This window comes from Cyrtonyx montezumae, unplaced genomic scaffold, assembly GCF_038088225.1.
Source record: "Cyrtonyx montezumae isolate F1298 unplaced genomic scaffold, pur_monq_1.0 scaffold_26, whole genome shotgun sequence".
Classification (NCBI taxonomy): Eukaryota; Metazoa; Chordata; class Aves; order Galliformes; family Odontophoridae; genus Cyrtonyx; species Cyrtonyx montezumae.
Genome location: NW_027072003.1, coordinates 3,593,571 through 3,612,582, shown reverse-complemented (window position 1 = coordinate 3,612,582; position 19,012 = coordinate 3,593,571). Strand labels below are relative to the sequence as shown.

The window sequence follows — 19,012 nt, the reverse complement described above, 5'->3', positions numbered from 1 at the left end:
CAGCCCCAGCTCTCTCAGCCTCTCCTCATGCAGGAGGTGCTCCACGCCCTTTATCCTCTTTGTAGCCCTCCGCTGCGCTCTTTCCAGCAGATCCCCGTCGTTTCGCTCCGCTCTCCGGGGCCGTGCGCTCGCTGCCCCCGCCCCGCCGAGCGCATCCCATCCCCGCCCCGTCCCTCCCCCGTTGGCCGGGCCCGGCCGCGGCGAGGCGCTGACATCAGAGCCGAGCCGAGCCGCGCCGGGAGGAGGAGGAGGAGGAGGAGGAGGAGCCGGCCGCACCGGAGCCTTCCTCTTCCCGTCGCCGCTCTCGGGGCCGGGGCGCACCGGTGGGGGGCGGCGGCGCTGGCGCTTCTCCCCCTCCCCGTGCCCCGTTCCCGGCGCCCGCTCCGCCCGGAGCCGTCCCGCACCCCGCGGCCCCCCCCGCCGCCTCCCGCCATGCTCTCCGGGGCACCGCCGCCGCCCGCCGGCTTTCCCAGCCCTCCGCAGCCGCCCCCCCCTCCGCCGCCCCCCCCTCCGCCTTCCTCTCCCAACGGACCGCCGCCTCCGCCGCTGCAATTCCCTCCGTTCCCCGTGAAGGGCGGCCTGCAGATCCGGAAGAATGCCATCACGGACGACTACAAGGTCACCACGCAAGTGTTGGGGCTCGGCATCAACGGGAAAGTTTTGGAGATCTTCAGCAAGAAGAGCGGGGAGAAGTTCGCCCTTAAGGTGCGCGCTGGGGCTCTCCGCGCTCTCACCCCCCCCCCCCCCTCCGCTCGGGCTCCCCCGGTTCCCCCGGGACGGTTCGCTCCGCCCCGATCCCCGCTCCTCCCGGCAGCCCCGAGCTGCTCCGTGTGCGGGGGACACGGGCGGTGAAACTCGGGAACCGGTTCGGCGGAGCGGACAATGGGAGCGCTGCCTCCCTGCCCTGCCGCCCGCACGGCCGAGCTGCTTCCCATTAGCGACGCCGGGATGTGGTTTTATGGCTTTCTAATACAAACAAAGCGAATAACGTCTGCCCGAGCTGCCTTGATGGGATTCGCGCGGTGAGTTTGCTTGTCCCGATGGCAGTGTGACCTGGGGTCCCTGCTCACTGTCGGTGCTTGAGAGCGGCTCTGCAGCCACAGAGCACTTCCATGCCACTCTGCTCATCCATTGTCTGTAACTCGCTCCTCAGCATCCCCCGCGCGGCAGTGGATCTCGCAAACGGGCGTGCTCTCGGTGATGCGGAGGTTTCCTTGTTTTGAAATCACCTGTTGAGGGAGGGAAGGCAGGAGCGGGTCTCCCTGCTGCGGAGAGAGACGTGGGGAAGTCTGCGGGGATCGGTGACGCGGGTGAGCCTGGGAGCGTTCCCGGCGGAGCTGCAGCTCACTCCCACGCAGGAGCTGTTCAGAGCCTCGCTGTTACCCCGAGGATGGCGAAGGCTGAAGAAATAACTGTCTGGATCAGTAACCCCCCCCCCCCACCTCTTGTTTGTGGAGTTGCCTCTCTGTTGCTATCGTTTTCCTAATGCGATTGAATGAACGGGTGGGCTATGCTGCTACGTGGGGTATGTGGGGTCAGGGCAATGTATGGCTAAGAGGGAGGGGGGGGCTGGTTCAATGGGATGATGAAAGTTTGGCTTTTCCTCCCAGAAGCCAGGCGGTTTCCATCAGCCTCACCCCGTCACGCTGCGGGGTGGCACGTGTTGGCAGTTCGTTTGGGTGGAAATCAGCAAAATCCTCTTCTGTTTTGACAGATGCGCTCTTCGCCTCTCCTACAGTTGACTCAACCCCGTAAAGCGTGGATCCCAGCACTTCCCTTTTGCAGCGCTGAAAGGGGAAGGATGGAGCTGCAGTGTGGGGACGGGTGACACCGGGGCCCTTTGTGGGGCAGTTGGGGCAGTGCTGAGCTCCCACTGCTGTGCTCACAACGTGCAGTGCGGCTGTCGGGACGTAGTGCTGGGTGCTGCATCAAAAAGCATCCTGGACTTGATCTTAGGACTCAATATGGCTGCGCAGCTCTTGGAGGGTGATGCTGGATCTCTGCTTTGGAAAGTTGCTGGTCTTCTGCCCTCTGTCCCCTGTCCCGGCCTCTTTGCACTTCCCTGATGCATAGAGGAGCGTTCAGCTGAGCTGTTGGACGTGACTCCTGCTTTTCAAATTGCAGCACGGCTGCCTACTGTAAGCAACTCCTTCCAGCCCCTTAAAAACCATTCCGTGGGGGTTTGGGGATCCCTGATAAGCTGTGCTGTGAGCCCAGACCCACGGGGTGACAGCCTGGGATGCAGTGTGAGCCAACTTCACCCATCCCTCATTCCACAGTCAGGATGATGTCTCTGTCGGGGACCTGCGGAGGTATTTAGATTGGAATTAGTCATGGGCTGCATCAGCGTGGAACGGTGACCTAAAGCAGGGTGCATAGAAGTGATTGCACTGAGTCGTCATGTTTCAGATGATGCTTAAAAGAATTCTGGTGGCCCCTCGCCAGGAGCTGCAGCTGAAATCCCTTCGTGCTGCCTGCTTTGGTCGTGCAGCAAACCTTTCCATTAGGAACAGTTGCTCTTTACGTTTTCTGCTCCGAGGTCTTGTACATTAACGCGGTCCTCTGCTGGAGGGAAACAAGTGTGTGTCTCTTTAGTATTAATGGTGTCTTCTGGTTACGTTGTGCCTCCTCGTGGGCCAGGAGCAGCTAAACCTAAACAGGGCGATGCATTTAAGTTAGCATTTTGCTGAGGGTCAGTTTGCTTAAGAGCACTTTTCAGTGCTCAGGGAGAGTTAGAGCTCAGAGACAGCGTTCCAGCAGCAATGAAAACATGACGGCCAATTTTCTTCCAGTGCAATAGTCTGTGACAGAGACACATCATTAAATGAAACAGTGCTGTGTGTGAGTTAATGGGCTGCTGATCCCAGCCTGTGGCTGCTGGGACCCTGTTGGGTGCACAGTGTTTTATTCCTGGGTGCTGAGCAGGGTGGACAGAGCTGAAATGCGAGCTTTGAGTGGATCCTTCCCCTTTTCTTCCTTGTACCTTGGTGCTATTTATTGTTAGGCAAAACTAGGCTCATAACCTTTGTAAAAGTTCCTGTATGTAGGTCACTGCTGACCGGACTTGGTGTTGCTGGCTGTGTGTGGTCAGGCTGCTGGCATTACGTGATGCAGGTGGCACTGGGCTGTGTGCTGTGAATTCCTCTTTTAGCACATCTTTAGGCAAGGTGCAGGGGGAAGGTGGCTGTCTGAACTCATCGTATCGCAGGGAGATGGCAGCTAACCCAGAGAATGGGCCTGGGAGGGCAGGCGGTGAGTTTGTTTCTCGGCTGTGTGGCACTGGTGGAGTACTCCTCACCCAAACTTCAAAGCAGGAAACCTTCACCTCTTTCTTCAGGTGGGAGAGCCTCAGACTGCCTGCAGGGCTGCCCCCTCTCACAGATGGCTTCTGGAGCATCCTCGGTGCTCCAGGCTATGTTTGCAAAACGTTCTCAGTCTCCTCCAGTCTTCCATCTCATCAGATAACTGAGAGATGGTTCCTCTGATGGAGGAGGAGGACGGAGCACTCCTGTGGTTCATTATTCTTCTGAGCTGCCTGTCCTGGAAGTAGAGCAGGCTGTGTTGTAGCTGTATTGGCACGGCACTGGGGGTGTTCACGTAGCTGGTGGCCTTGTGGTCACCCATCACAGCTAAGGTGTTGCACAAATACATTTAAAGAAGCAGAGCACCCCATTTCCCATGGCTTTCTCTAGCTTCATTTGAGATCGAATGTGTTATCCTTCGTATGAGCCAGCTGGAAAAATACCCTTGAAGTGATGGAGTGTGTGAATATCCAGGGCTTATGCTCCAGGGGAGCAGAGCACATGTTGTCTGCTGTATTTCTGCTCCTGTGGCGGTGGTGGGATTTTTGTGAGCTCTACAGTGTATTTTATGTAACCAAAAATGTCTTAGCTGTGGCTTTTTTGTGCAACTCATAGTTTTAGAGCTGTGGAAAGTATAGTGACATCACCGGGGCTTTTCCAAGACAGTGGTTTATTATCTCATTGACCAAAAGAGTTTGCTGAGTTGGGTTTTGAGTTTGCTTAAACAATTTATGATCAGCCATAATCCCTTCAGAATACAATATGTGTTCCAAACAGTCATATTGACAGCGGAGATAAACTGACAACAGCCTGGGAGCCGGGGGCTGGCTTTTGCTTTGGCACATGCTCAGGAAATGATAGGGCTCTTTCTCTTAATGACTGAATGCCTTCAGCCCTGGGGCTCGCAAGGGAGATCAGCACTCGGGGGTGGGGAGCTGGAAGGTGAGGGTTTATACTGGAGTTTGCCATAAAGTGGGAGCCTAAATGCGTGGCCTCTCCCTGGACCCAAAGGTGGACGTCTGGGTCTGGTGCCTTGGCTGGACAGGGCGGCGCAGGTGAGCTCCAGGAGAACTTGTGCTGAGGAAGCGTGGGGGGGTTTGGGGGCTCGCTCCGCACTAAGGGAGCAGGGGGAAGGAGCCTGCATGGTGGGCAGGCCCATGTTGGCCTCACAGGCTGCTCTCCCAGCCCGGCGTGCCTGGCCTCAAGTTGCAGCATTCAGGCAGCATGACCTCACCTCCTGGTTTCCAAGAATAACGCGCTGCCTCCCCTCCCCTGCGCCGGGCTGGCTGCTGCGGGGCTGCCCATGGGGCCTCTCAGGCCCACGGCTCCCATAGGCTTCCCCTGCCATGGGGTGCTGCTGGGCTCCTGTGCCAGCTGTGGGGTGGGGATGGGGTGGTCAGGACCCACCTGAGCCCTCAGGTTGAATAAGGAGAGTTAGGGGGTGCAGGTTCGCGTGGACCAGCCCCATGAACACAGCACTACCTTGACTGATTTATTTTTTAACTTAATAAACCCACTGGGAGCCCAGGCTGTCCCAGAGGGCTGCGCTGGGTATGGCACGATCCAGGCTGCTGTGCATCGTGCTCAGCTGTGGGGCAGCTGGCATTGCTCCTTTGCAGCGAGCACCCAGCGTGCAGGGAGCAGGACTTGAGCCCAGAGAGCTCCAGCAACCTCACATGCTGTGCTGGGAGCACGTGGAGCCTGGCTGCAGCTCAGCCTCGAGCCTGACGCTGCTGGGGAGGACAGAGTCATCTTTCCATGAGTTAGTGCATCGTGTTGGTGCGTGGCTTTGCTGTGACAAAGGAAATTCTCCCAGCGGAAAGGGCAGGTGAGCAAGTTGGCTCAAGCGGTCTGCGACTGTTGCGGTGTTTGCCGTCATATGTAATGAGATTATTTAAGCTGTCGGCATCAGGGATGAATGTGATTATGTGCCCGGGCACCCAGCAAACTGCAGCCTAAACTAGAGATGAAGTTCAAAACACAATCTCAGATCTGAATGTTCCTGGGGCATCCAGCCAGGCGGGCGCTCTGCAGTTCAGCTCCCGTAAGATATCCCAGTTTGGGATGTAAGTTTGGGATCACTGGAGGGGTGGGCTTGTTTTCTTCATCACAATCGCCTTTGCTGCCTCTCAGTGTGTACCCCTGGCTGCAGGGTTCTCTTGTTGAGTTCAGCCCTTTCAGCTCTCCTGTCTCCAGGATGGCAGTGTGCATGAGTTTGGGCTGGCATTGCCACTTTCATGCTGGAGTGAACAAAAGTTGAGCAGCAGTGTGCCAGGGCTCTGCCGAGGGGCTGACATCTCCAGCAGCTCCATGTCTGGATTCCCATGGGGCAGATGTGGAGCATCCTCTGCTCTGACTCTGCAAAACTGAGCAGTGCTCCGTCTGCTTTCCTTGCCTGTGTCCTCCAGCCCCCAGACATGGTGTAGAGCTCATGTGGCCTCTTGATAGGCTCCTTGGACTCCCTGCCAAATGTCTGCTTTCAGGGAAAGAACCAAAGCTGGGGCTGCTGTGGAAATTTGGCCGTGCAAACCCATCATCAGCTGCAGTAGTCATGGCTGGAGCTGATAGGTGTGAGTGGGAGCGGGGTCAGGCAGTGCTGCTCGGAAATGGGCACAGCATCCCGGTTGTCTTATCCTCAGCTAGGCTGGGGGAAAGCATGTGCAATCAGATCCGAGCAAACAGGAAAGAATGCGTGTAATCTTCATCTTGCTGCAAGAAAAAATAAACAGGGAGGAAGGCTGCTCTGGTAGCAAGGCTGTGCTTTTGTTGTAAGTGGTAATGATTGTGTCTCCCACCTCGAAATTTGAGAATGTTTCAGAACAGGCTTAATAAATTCTGTATCTGTGTGCATCAGCAGGAAGGCAGGGACTGTGCTTGCTGTCATGCAGTACCACTGTGGGCATCATGTCCCATCCTTTTCTGACACAGCAGGAGCCATCAGAGCCTGCATCAGCCTCCTCTCTGGGGCTCTGCTGTGTCTCCCTCTTTTCCTCTCCAACCATTTCGCCACGCTGCTGCTCACGACTCTGAGCAGATCTCTAAGAAAACATGGGTTGCTGTTGCACAAGTTGCTCTGCCGCAGTGCCTGGATGCCTTTCCCTGGGAAGAGTGGGCTTGCTGGGAAATTTAAAGCTGGGTTATCTCCTGGGGAATGCTTTCATCCAGCTAACTTGAGGACTTGCAAGGGTCTTGCTTTTGTCTTCAGAGCAAGGAGAAATCTCTTCCCAGCACCAGAGAGAGTACAACCGCCCTGCGACTGATGGGAAATTCACTTTGACTCTTGGATGGGAGTTCAGAGCACAGGAACGCTCCCTGCTTTCCTGTCTGACCGTGTAAACACACAGCCCTCTCCCACCAGCCAGGCTATCCCATCCGGGAGCTGGCCACACCTCGCTGCTTGGCTCTGGTGACTCAGTGCCTCATTCTGTGTTAGCATCTCTCTCCTTGTATCCCTGTTCAACTCTCTTTATTCTGCTTTGAGGATGAAACTTTCAGTGTCTTATCAAGGGGGAGAACATCTTCCTGCCCGTGGCACAAGGTGGCTTTCCTGGTATTTGTGCAAAGCAGGACCCAGGAGCCACTTCTCCTTGCCTTGCACCCTCAGGTCCGTGGTGAACCAACGTTGAGCTGACGCTGCCAAGTTGGTTTGGTTTTAGGGGCTGGGGGGTGGGGTTGTCCGGGATGAACAGTCCCAAACAGCTCTCCAGCTGCTGGGGCAGCAGCAGTAAACACAGTGATAGATGTTTTTGTTTTCATCTTTGTTTAAATACCTCTGCTTTTATCCTTTCATCCCCCTGTCCGTTGTAACCAAGCAGGCAAAACACTTGCTGTCGTACTTAGTGAGAAAGCAAGGAGCTTAGTACTAAAAACTGCCTAGCAGTGGGATACTGGGCATCTGTGAAAGGATCAGCAAGTCTTCCCAGCGTGTGTGTGTTCTCACTTTGTATTTAAGAGATGCAAGCAGATAAAACCTCAGCTATTGACTCCTTGCTCCGCAGTGCGTTCGGTGCTGGACCTCTTCGTGGGAGCTGCCTTTAGACACCAACGTTTCCTTCTCAGTCGTGGTGAAAGGGGAGAAGGTTTTTCCTCTGATGGTGTTTTCGGAGGAGTGTGCATCCCGGCGCTGTGCTGAATTATGCATGCTTGTGGGATGAGGTATTCCGAGGTTACGGCGCTGACCGGGTCCGTCCTGGCTCTGCCAGACCTCCCTGCCTCCCTCCCGCTCCCTGTGCCCAGCGTGGGGCTGCTGCTAGTGCTGGGAGAGCTAATAATAGCAGCTGTGTCCTGAGCGCTTTAATGAGGTGCCAGCAGGATGCAAAAAGGGCTTTTTAAAATAGAAGCGTAACTGTGTTTTCCTCTCAGCTGGAACTGTCTCACGATGCCTGGGGAGGGGGGGGGGGTTGGGGGCTGGGAGATGGGGCTCCCCCATGTGGGGACAGCTCGGGGGTGGTGGGGGGCTCACAGCCTCATTGCTGCTGAGGCCCTTTTCAGTTCCAGTTGGCTCTGCAAGGCCACGTGCAGGGATGGGGGGGGGTCTGCAGGGAGGGACAGCCTGCTGCCTCTGGGGCTGCTTATGGGGCTGCCAGTGGGGCTGCTTCCTTGGTCTCGCTGCGTTGCTTTGAGGTCAGGATTTCCTATGAACGCTCTTGCCCTGGTGCTCGAGGGGGAAACGCGCCCATGGATTGCTTTGGGGGGGAGGGTTGCTCAGCTCTTAACCCGTCGGGGTTTGTTGCAAAACATTCGCAGTGTACCGCTGTACAAACTGCCCCACGGATCCCGCAGAATGCCGGGGCTGCGGGATATCCCCGGAGGAGGAGGAGGAGGAGGAGGAGGAGGAGCAGGGCGGCTCTGGGAAAGCCGGAGGAGCTTTTACGGTGTGAAGCAGAGGACAAAGGCGGAGGAGGGCGGTCGCAGCTCCAGGGGGAGCATGCTCGGGGAGGCAGCCGTGGGGCCCCTGCTTGCGCAGACAAAGGCTTGTTATGAAATCCCCGTGTTGCTCTTGTTCCGACCTTCCCCCTGCACAGCACAAAACCTCCTTTCAATAGCAGCAGCGGCCGCTTAACGCAGGAGCTGGTTACGTAGGGCAGCAGCGGCCCCGCGGCCCTGGCAGCACCCAGTCCACGTGGGGATGGGGGTGGGGGCGCGGCTCTCATCCCAAACGTTGGTTTGGGGTACGGAGAGGTCTGCCCTGGGGGGTTCACTGCTGCTGGGGCAGTGTGGCGTGTGCGGGATGCACGACCGGGGCGCACAGCTCTGAGGTGACCCCCGGGAGTGGGGTGCTGTGATTGAGGTGCGTGTCCCTGGGCTTGGTGTGAGGATGTGCTTGCTGACTGCTGGCAGAGCGTGCCCAGGGTACAAAATGCTCTTAAACAAATCACCACAGAGAGGACGGAGTGATGCAAACACGCTGTGCGTCACCGAGCTTCAAGGGCACGTAAATAAAACCTTGGTGATGCCCTGCGTGGTGATATGAGATTCAGGAGCACTGCTGTGCCACATCCTGTTGGCTTCCACCCACCCAGCTGGGAGGAGGGGGCTTCCCAAAAACAGATTTGAATAAGTAAATATGGGGTTCCCTGTACAGACAGGCAAAGGATTGCTCTGAGGCTGCTGGGGACAGGGACCCAGAGAGATGCTCCAAGCTCCAGGTGCTTGCCCAGGGTTGGGGGGCTGAGCCCAGCCGTGTGTCCATCTGGGGGGAACCCTATGGATGTGGGGCTCGAGCTGGCACCCTGTGTTGCCACAGTGGCGGTGAGGTGGTTCAGTGAGGGCTCGAGCTGTGGGTTTTCAGGCCGTGTATGCTGCCTGAGGAGGGAAGTGCAAAGTACGTAGGTCAGAGCTGAGTTAATGGTTTACACTGTGCTTGCTTCTGTATTAAACACAGCCGTAAATATCAACCATTTCCTATCATAAAGCACGTAGATGTGCTTTTCCATTCACGAGCACAGCAGCTCTGATAGGAAATCTGATTAGGTGCATGGCTTTGGGGTTGGGATCTGAAGGGAGGCTGGAAGCAGCCTCAAAGGCTCTGCGAGGAGATGGAGATAAAGAGGCTGAGTGTGAAACAACCGGCTGGACTCGGTGTAGGTCACGTGAGGGTGTTGTTCACCCCTCCCTGACTTCTCGTTTTCCTTTTGCTTTTCTTAGTGCAGGCCCTGGTGCTGATGGCAGTGTTGGTCTCTGCCTGGCCCTGCTGGTCCCATGTCTGTCCTTCCTACTCGGTGTCACAGTGACTGCCAGCAGGAGGTGACCCGAGGAAGGGATGAATGGCATTTAGGGTATTCTGGCGGCCTTTCTCCCCTATGTGATTTATGCCCTGCTCAAGCATAGAAGCTAGAAGAAGCAGAAACAGCCTGGGCTACGACGTTGTCACACAGCACAAAGCACCCTGTCTTTTTCGGAGAGAAGAATAATGAGTGAGCCACCAAAATTCAGCCTTCCTCCTGATGCACGGTGAGAATAGGACCATCCCCAAACAAAACCCAGGAACGGGAAGGTCCTCTCGTGTTTTTCTCAGATACACGAAGCAGACTCTGATCATTTGTCCCTACGAAGCGTGGCCGCCTGCTGTTGGCGTGCCGTGCTGCAGGGCTCTGAGTCAGCAGGGCCACCTCGTGCTGCCATGTACCTGCTCTGACTTCCCTAAGTTCTGCAGCCCCCTCCCTGCATCCTCATCCTGCTGTGCTGCTGGCCGTGTACCTGCTTGGGACCTTTGATCCCTGCGCTCAGATTTTGCTGTGGTGGAGCAGGGCAGCACCCCGCTGCGTGGGGCCCTGGCAGGTGGCTCCTGGTTAAGCCACAGTCTCTTTGCTCGTCGTCTTTGTGCACCCGGACAGGCTTTTGTTGCTGCCTGAAAAGCTGAATAGCTGCCACATCTGTTGTGGGTGAGGAAAGGCTCAGCAGATGCCCTGAGCTGGGGGCTGCAGGGTGGGGGTCCCCGGTATCCCTCTGCAGCAGGACCAGCCCCAGCTCTGCTCCTGGGGCATTGCTCAATGCTTGCAATGCTCTTCCTTCCGGGATTTTGCTCTTGCAGAGCTCCTTGTGAAAGCACCGTGCAATCACTGCTGCTCTTCCCACGGCATCCTGTGTCCTCTGCCCGCTTGTGAAACTGCCAACTCACGTTGGCATCGCCGGCAAAACGCAGCCACGAAGGCGTGGGGTCTGCAGGAAGTGTTCTGAAGGGAAAGCAAGCAGGGAGGAGGGAAGAGCCCAGGGAGCTGAGCTTCCTCCCTGCCCTCCTCGGGGCTTGGGGTGGGGACCGTGATCTGGGGTGCAGTTATCATTTGGAGGGTCCCTGATGCTAAAAGCAGCACACAAATAGGGGTTGTGGTCTGCTGGTCAGCCAGGGCATGGTTAACCCTTCCTGAACCTAGGGCAACACAAGGTGCTTTTCTGTCTCAGCCTCCTCTTTGCAAGCCAAGAAATATAAATATGGCTGTGTCCTGGATACCAGAGCTAAAATGGGGACATGGGCAGTGTTACCAAACACACCCAAATATACTGGATGCAGGGTGTGTGTGACTGGAGCGAGCAGCAGACTGCAGAAAAATAGCTTTGTTTTGCAGCACTAATGCGGTGTTAATGCAGTTTGGGGGCAAGTGGTTAAAGCCCTGAGCTGCAGCTAGGAAACCCAGGGCTCAGGTAGTGACTGGAAATGGGGACAAGCCAATCTTTGTCACTTCCCACGAGCACGTGATGGTGTATTTTAACCTGAAATGTGAAGGTTTGTTGTTGGCTCTGCAGAGATTGTTGGATGGCTCAGCACCAATGGGATGGTGGGGATGCAGGATGCTTTTACCAAGGCCTGGGCATTGCCACATTCCTTCTGCATCCCCTTTCCCAGCAGCCTTGCTGCATCTGGCCCTTAGCAGGCACCAGGAGCAGGTCCTAAATAGACCCAATCACACCCTTAACGAGGCTGGCTGTGCTCCTCCATCCCAGAGCCAGCAGGAAGCCGGAGTGAGGCCGGGCTGTTGGCTGAGCTGAATGGCAGAGGGTGTTGGGGAGGCCGCCAGGAAGCTGTTTGCTTGCCTGTAGGTGCCTGAGTACAAAAGCAAATGTCACAGCCGTGCTGTACAGGTAATGGAGGCGGCTGCCTCGAGCTCGTTAGGAATACAATTAAGCTCCCTGAAAAGCGCTTTAAAAATTGGATGTATATTTTTGTACATCTCCTGGTTGTCTTGCTTAGAATTGCTCTGTCTGCTTCCTGCTGTTCAATTTTCCCAGCGTGCAATTACCTTTTTTTTTTTCCTTTAAACTTCCTGACTCCCCACCCAGGCAGAGCTGCAAATAACAAAGCTTTTCTGCAGGCCCTGTCCCCACTGCTGCTAGGGATGCTGTGGAGTGAGGTGTGGAAATAGAGCGTGATTATTCCCACCCCTGTCCCTGGTGCCAACCTGAGGTCGGGGCATTGGGGGCTTTGCTCTGCCAAACAGCCCCAGAGCTGCTGGAGGCAGGAAGGAAGATGAAATGTGCTCAGGATAGGCACAGTTGTTGCTCTTTATTTAGTAGCATAATAATTAAGGCTGGTTGTTTATCCTGACGAATGTGGTAATTAATAGTCTGTGGCAGCCTAGCAAATCCTTCCTGCACCTGGGAACTGTGAGTTGTCTTTGGGAAGGGCAACGGCCTCGTTAGAGGGCTGCTGCTACTTGGGGAACATCTGGCTGCTGCTTTGTCTCCTTGTGTGTGCATGCTTTGGGCTGGTGGCCTCTGAAGCTGCCTGAGCGTGGGGCCCCGAGCAGAATGACCCCACCATGAGCAGAAGGATGAGGTGTGGGACCAGAGGTGGTGGCTGGATGCAGATGTTGGCACCAGGGACAGGAGCAGTGCCTGCGGATGGGCAGTGTGTGGCTGCATTGCTGTCCTTTAGAGGGTTTTGGTGGCACAAGGGGACGTGGTCCTAATACAGCAGCTTTGTAAGCGCAGTGAGAAGTGATTCTGGTTGGCGTTATGGGCTGCGGAAATCTCAGATGTGACTCAGGGAAACGAGGACAAGCAGCTTGTGCTGATGTAAGGACGTGATGGAGAAGGGTGCAGAGGAGCCCTGGATGTGTTGGGCAGCTGAGAGCTTCAGCCCCGTGTAATGCACAAGCCTGGCTTCTGCTGGAGTGCTGCAGTACTGCTGCGTTCCCTGCCTGGCCCAGGGCTGCGAATGGGAGCACTCCCAGACCATCTGCCTTCTCCGGAGCTGCTCTCCATCAGCTTTTTCTACCTGCCAGGATCACTGGCGTGGGATCAGGAGCACAACCGAGGGTTAACAGGATGGGCTGCACCCTGTCTGCCCCTGGGTGCCTCTGAGGGCAGGTGGCTTTGCACTGCTCCCACTAGATGGGGATGGAGGCATTGCATGCAGCACTGGGCACCTCTCTGAGCCGTGTTCACACTGTGCCTGCCTGCCTGCCTTGCCCAGGCTGCTCTGCCCCTCGGGGTGCTGAGCTGATGGAGTTGTGCTTCTTTGCAGATGCTGCAGGATTGCCCCAAGGCGCGCAGGGAAGTGGAGCTGCACTGGAGGGCATCGCAGTGCGCGCACATTGTCCGCATCATGGACGTCTACGAGAACCTCTACCAGGGGAGGAAGTGTCTGCTCATTGTCATGGAGTGGTGAGTGCTGTGGTGGGCTGCACGCTGGGGCTGTGAGATGGAGAGGGCTGAGGTGTCCCCCCTGGGGGCACTGATGCTGCGGGAGGTGTTGCACCGTGATGGACTTCCAAGGTGCTGTGTGCCCTGCACTGGCTCTGAGTCATTCTGAAAGCTTGCTCAGTGCTTGGCTGGCTTCAGGCCTGGGTTCTGGCAGCAGATGGGTCATAACCAAACTTGCTTTGGCCAAACAGAGCTGGGCTGAGCACCGTGTGCTGGCACCCAGCAGCGCGGTGCGGTCAGCAGCCGAGCAGCAGCACCACAACCAGCAGCGCTGCTGAGCCAGCCTGCTTTGGGTGGCTGCTTGATACAACGTGGGGAGGAGGAGGGATGAAGGGGAAAGTATTGAAACCACATCCCAACCGCAGCTGTGATTTAATACAGCTTCCTTGCCAAAACCTCTGGCAAGCTGGCAGCCCGCCTGGGGGGGCAGAGGGTGCGCAGAGTGGCTCTGGGATGGGAAGAGGCTCTGAGAACCATGCGGGACCTGGGAGCTGCAGATGGGATGGGATGGGATGGGATGGGATGGGATGGGATGGGATGGGATGGGATGGGATGGGATGGGATGGGATGGGATGGGATGGGATGGGATGTCTGCCTGCATAGGAGGAGAGTGGAGGAGCGATGGTCCCCAGGGTGGGGACAGTGGGTTCTGTGTGCCATTGCGGTGGCTTCCCCCTGCCCGAGGGATGCTCAGGATGCAGCTCCCTGCATAGGGCAGTGTGACTGTAACCGTATGATCTGTGGTGCTCCCAGGTGGCTTGGTGCTGCTCACGTTGCAAGATGTCCAGCTTGAAATGCTATATGTACCAGGAAGGCCAGGAAACATTTCTGCTTGAATTAGATTAGGCTGAGACAGGAAGCACTGTTCTCATGGATATGTGATCCATGATCTTATCCTTGATCTCTCTTGGAGCTGAGCCTTTCCCTAGGGCACCCAGGGAACCCTTGAGCCCCAGGAGCCATGCCACAGTTTCCCAGCCCTTCCCCAGAGCCTTACCTGTGAGCTCCTCTGCTGCAGGGGGGTCCATCCCTGCCTCTCTTCATCCCATCTCCAAGCCTACATGAACCATCCCATGCAGATCCTCTGGTAGAGCCCAGCTCTGCCCCAACTCTGTTGGGATATGGGAGGTGTCACCCTTTCCCACGTGAGCATATGGCACCTTGCTGTGCAGCCACCTGAGCTCAGCACTTTGCCTAGTGTGGGGTTTGCTCACCCGTGAGGCAGTTGTCTCGTGAGCTAAACTAGGCCAGGCACTGCTCTGACCACATTAGAGCATTTTGCTGTCTTTACTGTAAATGTGTTTTTGTGGCTTGGTGGGCAGGCCACATCTGTTCGTGCCCAGCAACTTCTGCAGCACGTGTGAATCCTCTGCTCTTCTCATTTCTGGAAGAGAGAGGCTCTGGGACACCCCTGCCCAGAAGTATCGACCTCAGAGTGGGGATGGAGAGAAGGTGCATCTCTTGCTGAGCTCATGCAGCAGTTTGCTGGGCACCAAAGGGTCTGACATCACTCGAGCTGGGGCTGCTCACGTGCCCTCCCCTAACCCTAACCCTGCTGCTTCTCTTCCAGCTTGGATGGAGGGGAGCTCTTCAGCCGGATCCAGGACAGGGGAGACCAGGCCTTCACAGAGCGGGGTACGGTGCCCATGGTGACCTCTATTCAATCCTTGAGCAATTTCTTCTTCCTTACAGGAGTGTCCCACTTCCTTTGAATCACTATCAGGGTATTGCATTTGGGGAACGCCAATTCTGGATGTGGGTGCCCAGCCCTTGATCAAAGCCCCAATTCTTCTCGCTCAGTCAAAAGCAGACCTAAGGGATGTTTTCTTAGCATCCATTACACTCCAGCACAGAAACACTGCCTCCAAATCCATAAAACATGAACCCTGGGGTTGTGGTTTTTGTAGGGAACACAAGATCTGTGGAATCACTGCTTGAGTTGGGAGGTTTCAGATAGAGGAAGCACTTTTGGCTGCAGCCATAAGCTTTGGCTCCTGGTCTGTACAGCAACCCAGGGGGCAGTGCCTGCTGTAACTCACCTACAAATGCTTTTATTGGTTTCCTTGCTGCTTCAGAGGCCTCAGAGATAATGAAAAGTATTGGGGAAGCCATCCAGTACCTGCATTCAATCAACATCGCACACCGGGACGTGAAGGTAGGAGCAGTGCTGAGCCCTGCCCTGTCACAGTGCTGCTGGGGCTGCCGCCCAGCCCTGCCCTCACCTCTTGTCCCTTGTCTTCCCACAGCCAGAAAACCTCTTGTACACCTCCAAAAGGCCCAATGCTGTGTTAAAGCTCACTGACTTTGGCTTTGCTAAAGAAACCACCACGCACAACTCCTTGGCCACTCCGTGCTACACGCCGTACTACGTGGGTAAGCTGCTGGGCACCGAGCTCTTCAGGGCTGGGGGCACGGGGACCCCTCCTTGGTTGGAGCTGGAGGGAAGCTCTGAAGGACCACGCTTGCTCCCCTGCAGCACAGCCCATCAGCTCTGCTTCTGATGGTGAAGCAGCCCCCTTTCTGGGCTGTTTTAGGGGTCTGCTGCTTTGCGCAGTGTGGCTTTGCCTGTGCATGCAGGACGAGCTGCTCCGTGCACGGCCCCTGGGCACAGGCACTGCATGGGCAATGCTGCTGTGCCTGTCTGCAAGGTGGCACTAACCATGTGCATTGCACTGCAGCTGTGCTGCCCAGAGGGTCTTTGTTTGCACCTTAAAACACTCTCTCTCATCCCCCAGCCCCCGAGGTGCTGGGCCCGGAGAAGTACGATAAATCCTGTGACATGTGGTCCCTCGGCGTCATCATGTACATTCTGTAAGTCGGCTGCTCCCTCTCCATCCTGGTGGGGTGTGGGGGTGTCCCATCACCCCCTGCCTCCTGCTGATGCTGTCCCTGCTCCGTGCAGGCTGTGTGGGTACCCCCCCTTCTACTCCAACCACGGCCTCGCCATCTCCCCCGGCATGAAGAAGCGAATCCGCATGGGCCAGTATGAGTTTCCCAACCCCGAGTGGTCGGAAGTGTCAGAAGAAGGTAAAGCCTGCTGTGGGGTTAAACTGGGCTGGGGCTTCTGGGAGGGTGTGTGAAGGTGTTTCAGAGCTGGGGGGGGGGGGGGGGGGAGCTGCCCTGGGACCTATCCACACCCCCTTCTGTGCACCCTCCTGCAGTGAAGCAGCTGATCCGCAATCTGCTGAAGACGGACCCAACTCAACGCATGACGATAACGGAGTTCATGAACCACCCCTGGATCATGGTGAGCCACTGCTCACACTCCCACGCTGGTTGTGTTGGGGTGGGGACTGGGACTGGGATATAGGGTGGGGATGGGATGCCTCTGGCTGATGCTGCTCTGCTCACCACCCCCACAGCAATCCATGCAGGTGCCTCAGACCCCACTGCACACCAGCCGTGTGCTGAAGGAGGAGAAGGATCTATGGGAGGATGTGAAGGTAAGACTCTTGGGTGGACTTTTTTTCCCCAGAGAAGTGCTGTGTTTGGGGTTCTGCCCGGCTGTGCCTTCCGCTCGTGCTGGGCAGGTCCCAGCTTGGGCCGATCCATACTGGAATTGCAATTCAATATAAAATTGCAGCACAAATCCTCACGGATGGGGTGGGCTGGAAAAATCATCGGAGGCCCATCGGTCCCATCCCACAGTTTGCTTATGATTGGCACTATGAGAAGTGACTGTGGGGGGAGGGAGGGGTCCCCACTCTGGGGTCTCACAGCAGATCTGATGGATGCTGTGCTGTGCCCCATCCCTGCAGGAGGAGATGACGAGCGCGTTGGCCACCATGCGAGTGGACTACGAGCAGATCAAGATCAAGAAAATTGAGGACTCCTCCAACCCTTTGCTGATGAAGAGGAGAAAGAAAGCCAACCCCGTGGAGCCCACCGCACTCCCACACTGAGGACGCCCGCACCGCCGGCCCTTGAGAAAGCAATAACTATATATATATTTTTTTTATGGAAAAAAAAAAAGCCAAAAAGAGGCAGACTGTTGTATCGAGAGCATGGAATTGAGACATTTATACCAGACTAGTTATTTTTAGCTACTCACCTGTGTTTCTGACCTTTCTGGAGCAGATGATATCCCCGTGCACTCTGACCAGGGGGGTTTTGTTCTATAGGTGAACGATGCTGATAATCAGATTATTATTATTATTATTTTTCCCTTTTGTGAAACGTTTTTGTTTGTTTTAATTTTTACTTTTATTGTTGGTTTTTTTTTATTATTATTATTATTATTTTTTTTCCTTCCAAAGACATGGAACCTTCCTGTGGTGACCTTCTCATATAGGATATATGACAGAAATATTTTTTAAAACTACTGTAGAGCTGAAACCCTGACAGCGTGCTCCCTGTGTGGCTAGAGGCAAGCTTCGTGCAGGGGGGTGGGGAAGGAGAGCACCCATAGCAGCTGTGGGGGGGTGGGAGAGCTGCTGGGTGGCATGCTGCCTCCCTGGCCTGGAAATGTGCTGCTTTTAAAGCACGCCCTGGGGGGGGAAAAAGATGAGGAAAAAAAAAAGTCTGCTTTTGGAGCCCTGCCCTGGAAGCCTTGCCACTAGCTGGGGGCACGGGGCTCTCCGCCCCACCACGTCTGTGCTGCTGTCTGTCCATGCGTGGCTGTGCGTCACGGGTGTCCATATGGGGCTGTGCCATCCAGCTCTGACCTCAGGGCAGGTGGGGGGGGGGGCGGGTTTGGGGGTGCCCCCCTGGTCCCTGATCTGTGCAGGGCAAGGATGCTTCCTCCTCCTCTGACTGCACGACGCTGTGCTGGGGGGTCCCTGGGTGATGGAAGGAGGGGATGTGATGGTGCAGGGCTGGGGTCTTGCTGCCCTCTGGTGTGGCTCCTATGGGGGTTTGGGGGGGTGGGGGTCCAGGAGAGAAGCCCCAGTCCCTGAGCAGAGCAGCGGCGCTGAAGTCTTTAATCCGTGTGTTATTCTTATTTGTCACAATATTTCACTGCATTTAATGTGCTCGGGGAGAAAGAGAAACCTTTGTTGTTGTTGTTTTTGTTTTTTTTTAAAGCAACGTTTAGTTTTTAGGTGATCTTTTAGACACTGTATGCAATTTTAATTTGTTTTAAGAAACTGTTTTTATCTTATATATATATATATATATATATATAATTTTTTTTTCTCCCGTCTCTTGGCTTGTACTAACCTTTCCGGTCTGCTCTTCGGTCCTTTGGATTAAAGACACTTACTGCGTCTCCCAGTCTCTCCTCCTTGCTCGTGGGGCTGCTGTGGTGATGTCCTGATGTGGCTCCAGAGCAGCTGAGCTCCCCTCGCTGTGTCCTGCAGGGATGCAGTGCTGCTCCCGTGGCAAAGTTCCCTTTGCGTGGGGACACGGTGAGATCTGCCAGCCCGGGTCTGCCCCGGGTGATGCTGCAGGGGGAGTTTTTTGTGTTGCGTTGCTCCTGGGTTGGGGGTTTTGGGGGTAGCTCAGGGTTTTTGGGGCTGTGGGTGCTGCACCCAAGTGCCAGCAGGGGGAAGTACGCATCCGGGGTTGTGGTTGTGCCGTGGGCACTGGGGCAGCATGGAGCTGCCGCTGTCCCCTCGCTGCTGGCTGTGGTCCCAGCAGGGGATGCATTGGGATCTGCGGGCTCCAGGAGCTGCTGCTGCTCATCCCCCTGCAGCATCTGGAGGTGGGGAGGAATTACCAGCACCCCCCTGCTGATCTTCTCGTCCTTCCCGAGATGCTGCTGCGCTGCTCCCAGTGATGCCACTGCGGGCTGCTGTCACTCAGCTCTGCAGGAAGGACAAGAACCCGATGCCACAAAGGTGCTGAGGGCGAGAAGGAGCTCTGCCGACCTCCTCCCGTCCCCCTTCGCAAGAGCCGGGCAGGGAGGAGTCGCTTTAGCTGCCAAGTTCCGAAGCAGTGAGCTCACAGCTCGACCCAGCAGCACTGCGGGGCTGTTTGCACAGCACAGCTCTCCCCACGGAGCGGAAACGTGGACTGTGCACACACACAGCACCCAGAGGTGTGAAGCACAGCAGAGCAGCCCCGGGCTCAGCCCGCAGCTGCTGTTAGCACCCAGGCTTGCGTAGGTTCAACGTTTTGGAAAGAAGGTC

General features: G+C 56.1%; 2 protein-coding genes across 2 annotated transcripts in view; one reads left to right on the top strand and one right to left on the bottom strand.

Moving 5' to 3' along the window:
* Nucleotides 1-19,012, bottom strand: part of CD34 (CD34 molecule) — a 212,868-nt gene that overhangs the window by 17,531 nt on the left and 176,325 nt on the right. The gene's annotated exons all lie outside the window — the stretch shown is intronic.
* Nucleotides 242-17,437, top strand: MAPKAPK2 (MAPK activated protein kinase 2). The gene is made up of 10 exons (XM_065740376.1): nt 242-705; nt 12,766-12,905; nt 14,515-14,579; nt 15,020-15,099; nt 15,191-15,317; nt 15,680-15,755; nt 15,847-15,971; nt 16,106-16,191; nt 16,307-16,387; nt 16,703-17,437. The coding sequence occupies exons 1-10, from the start codon at nt 433-435 to the stop codon at nt 16,844-16,846; spliced, it is 1,197 nt and encodes a 398-aa protein (XP_065596448.1). The 5' UTR covers nt 242-432; the 3' UTR covers nt 16,847-17,437.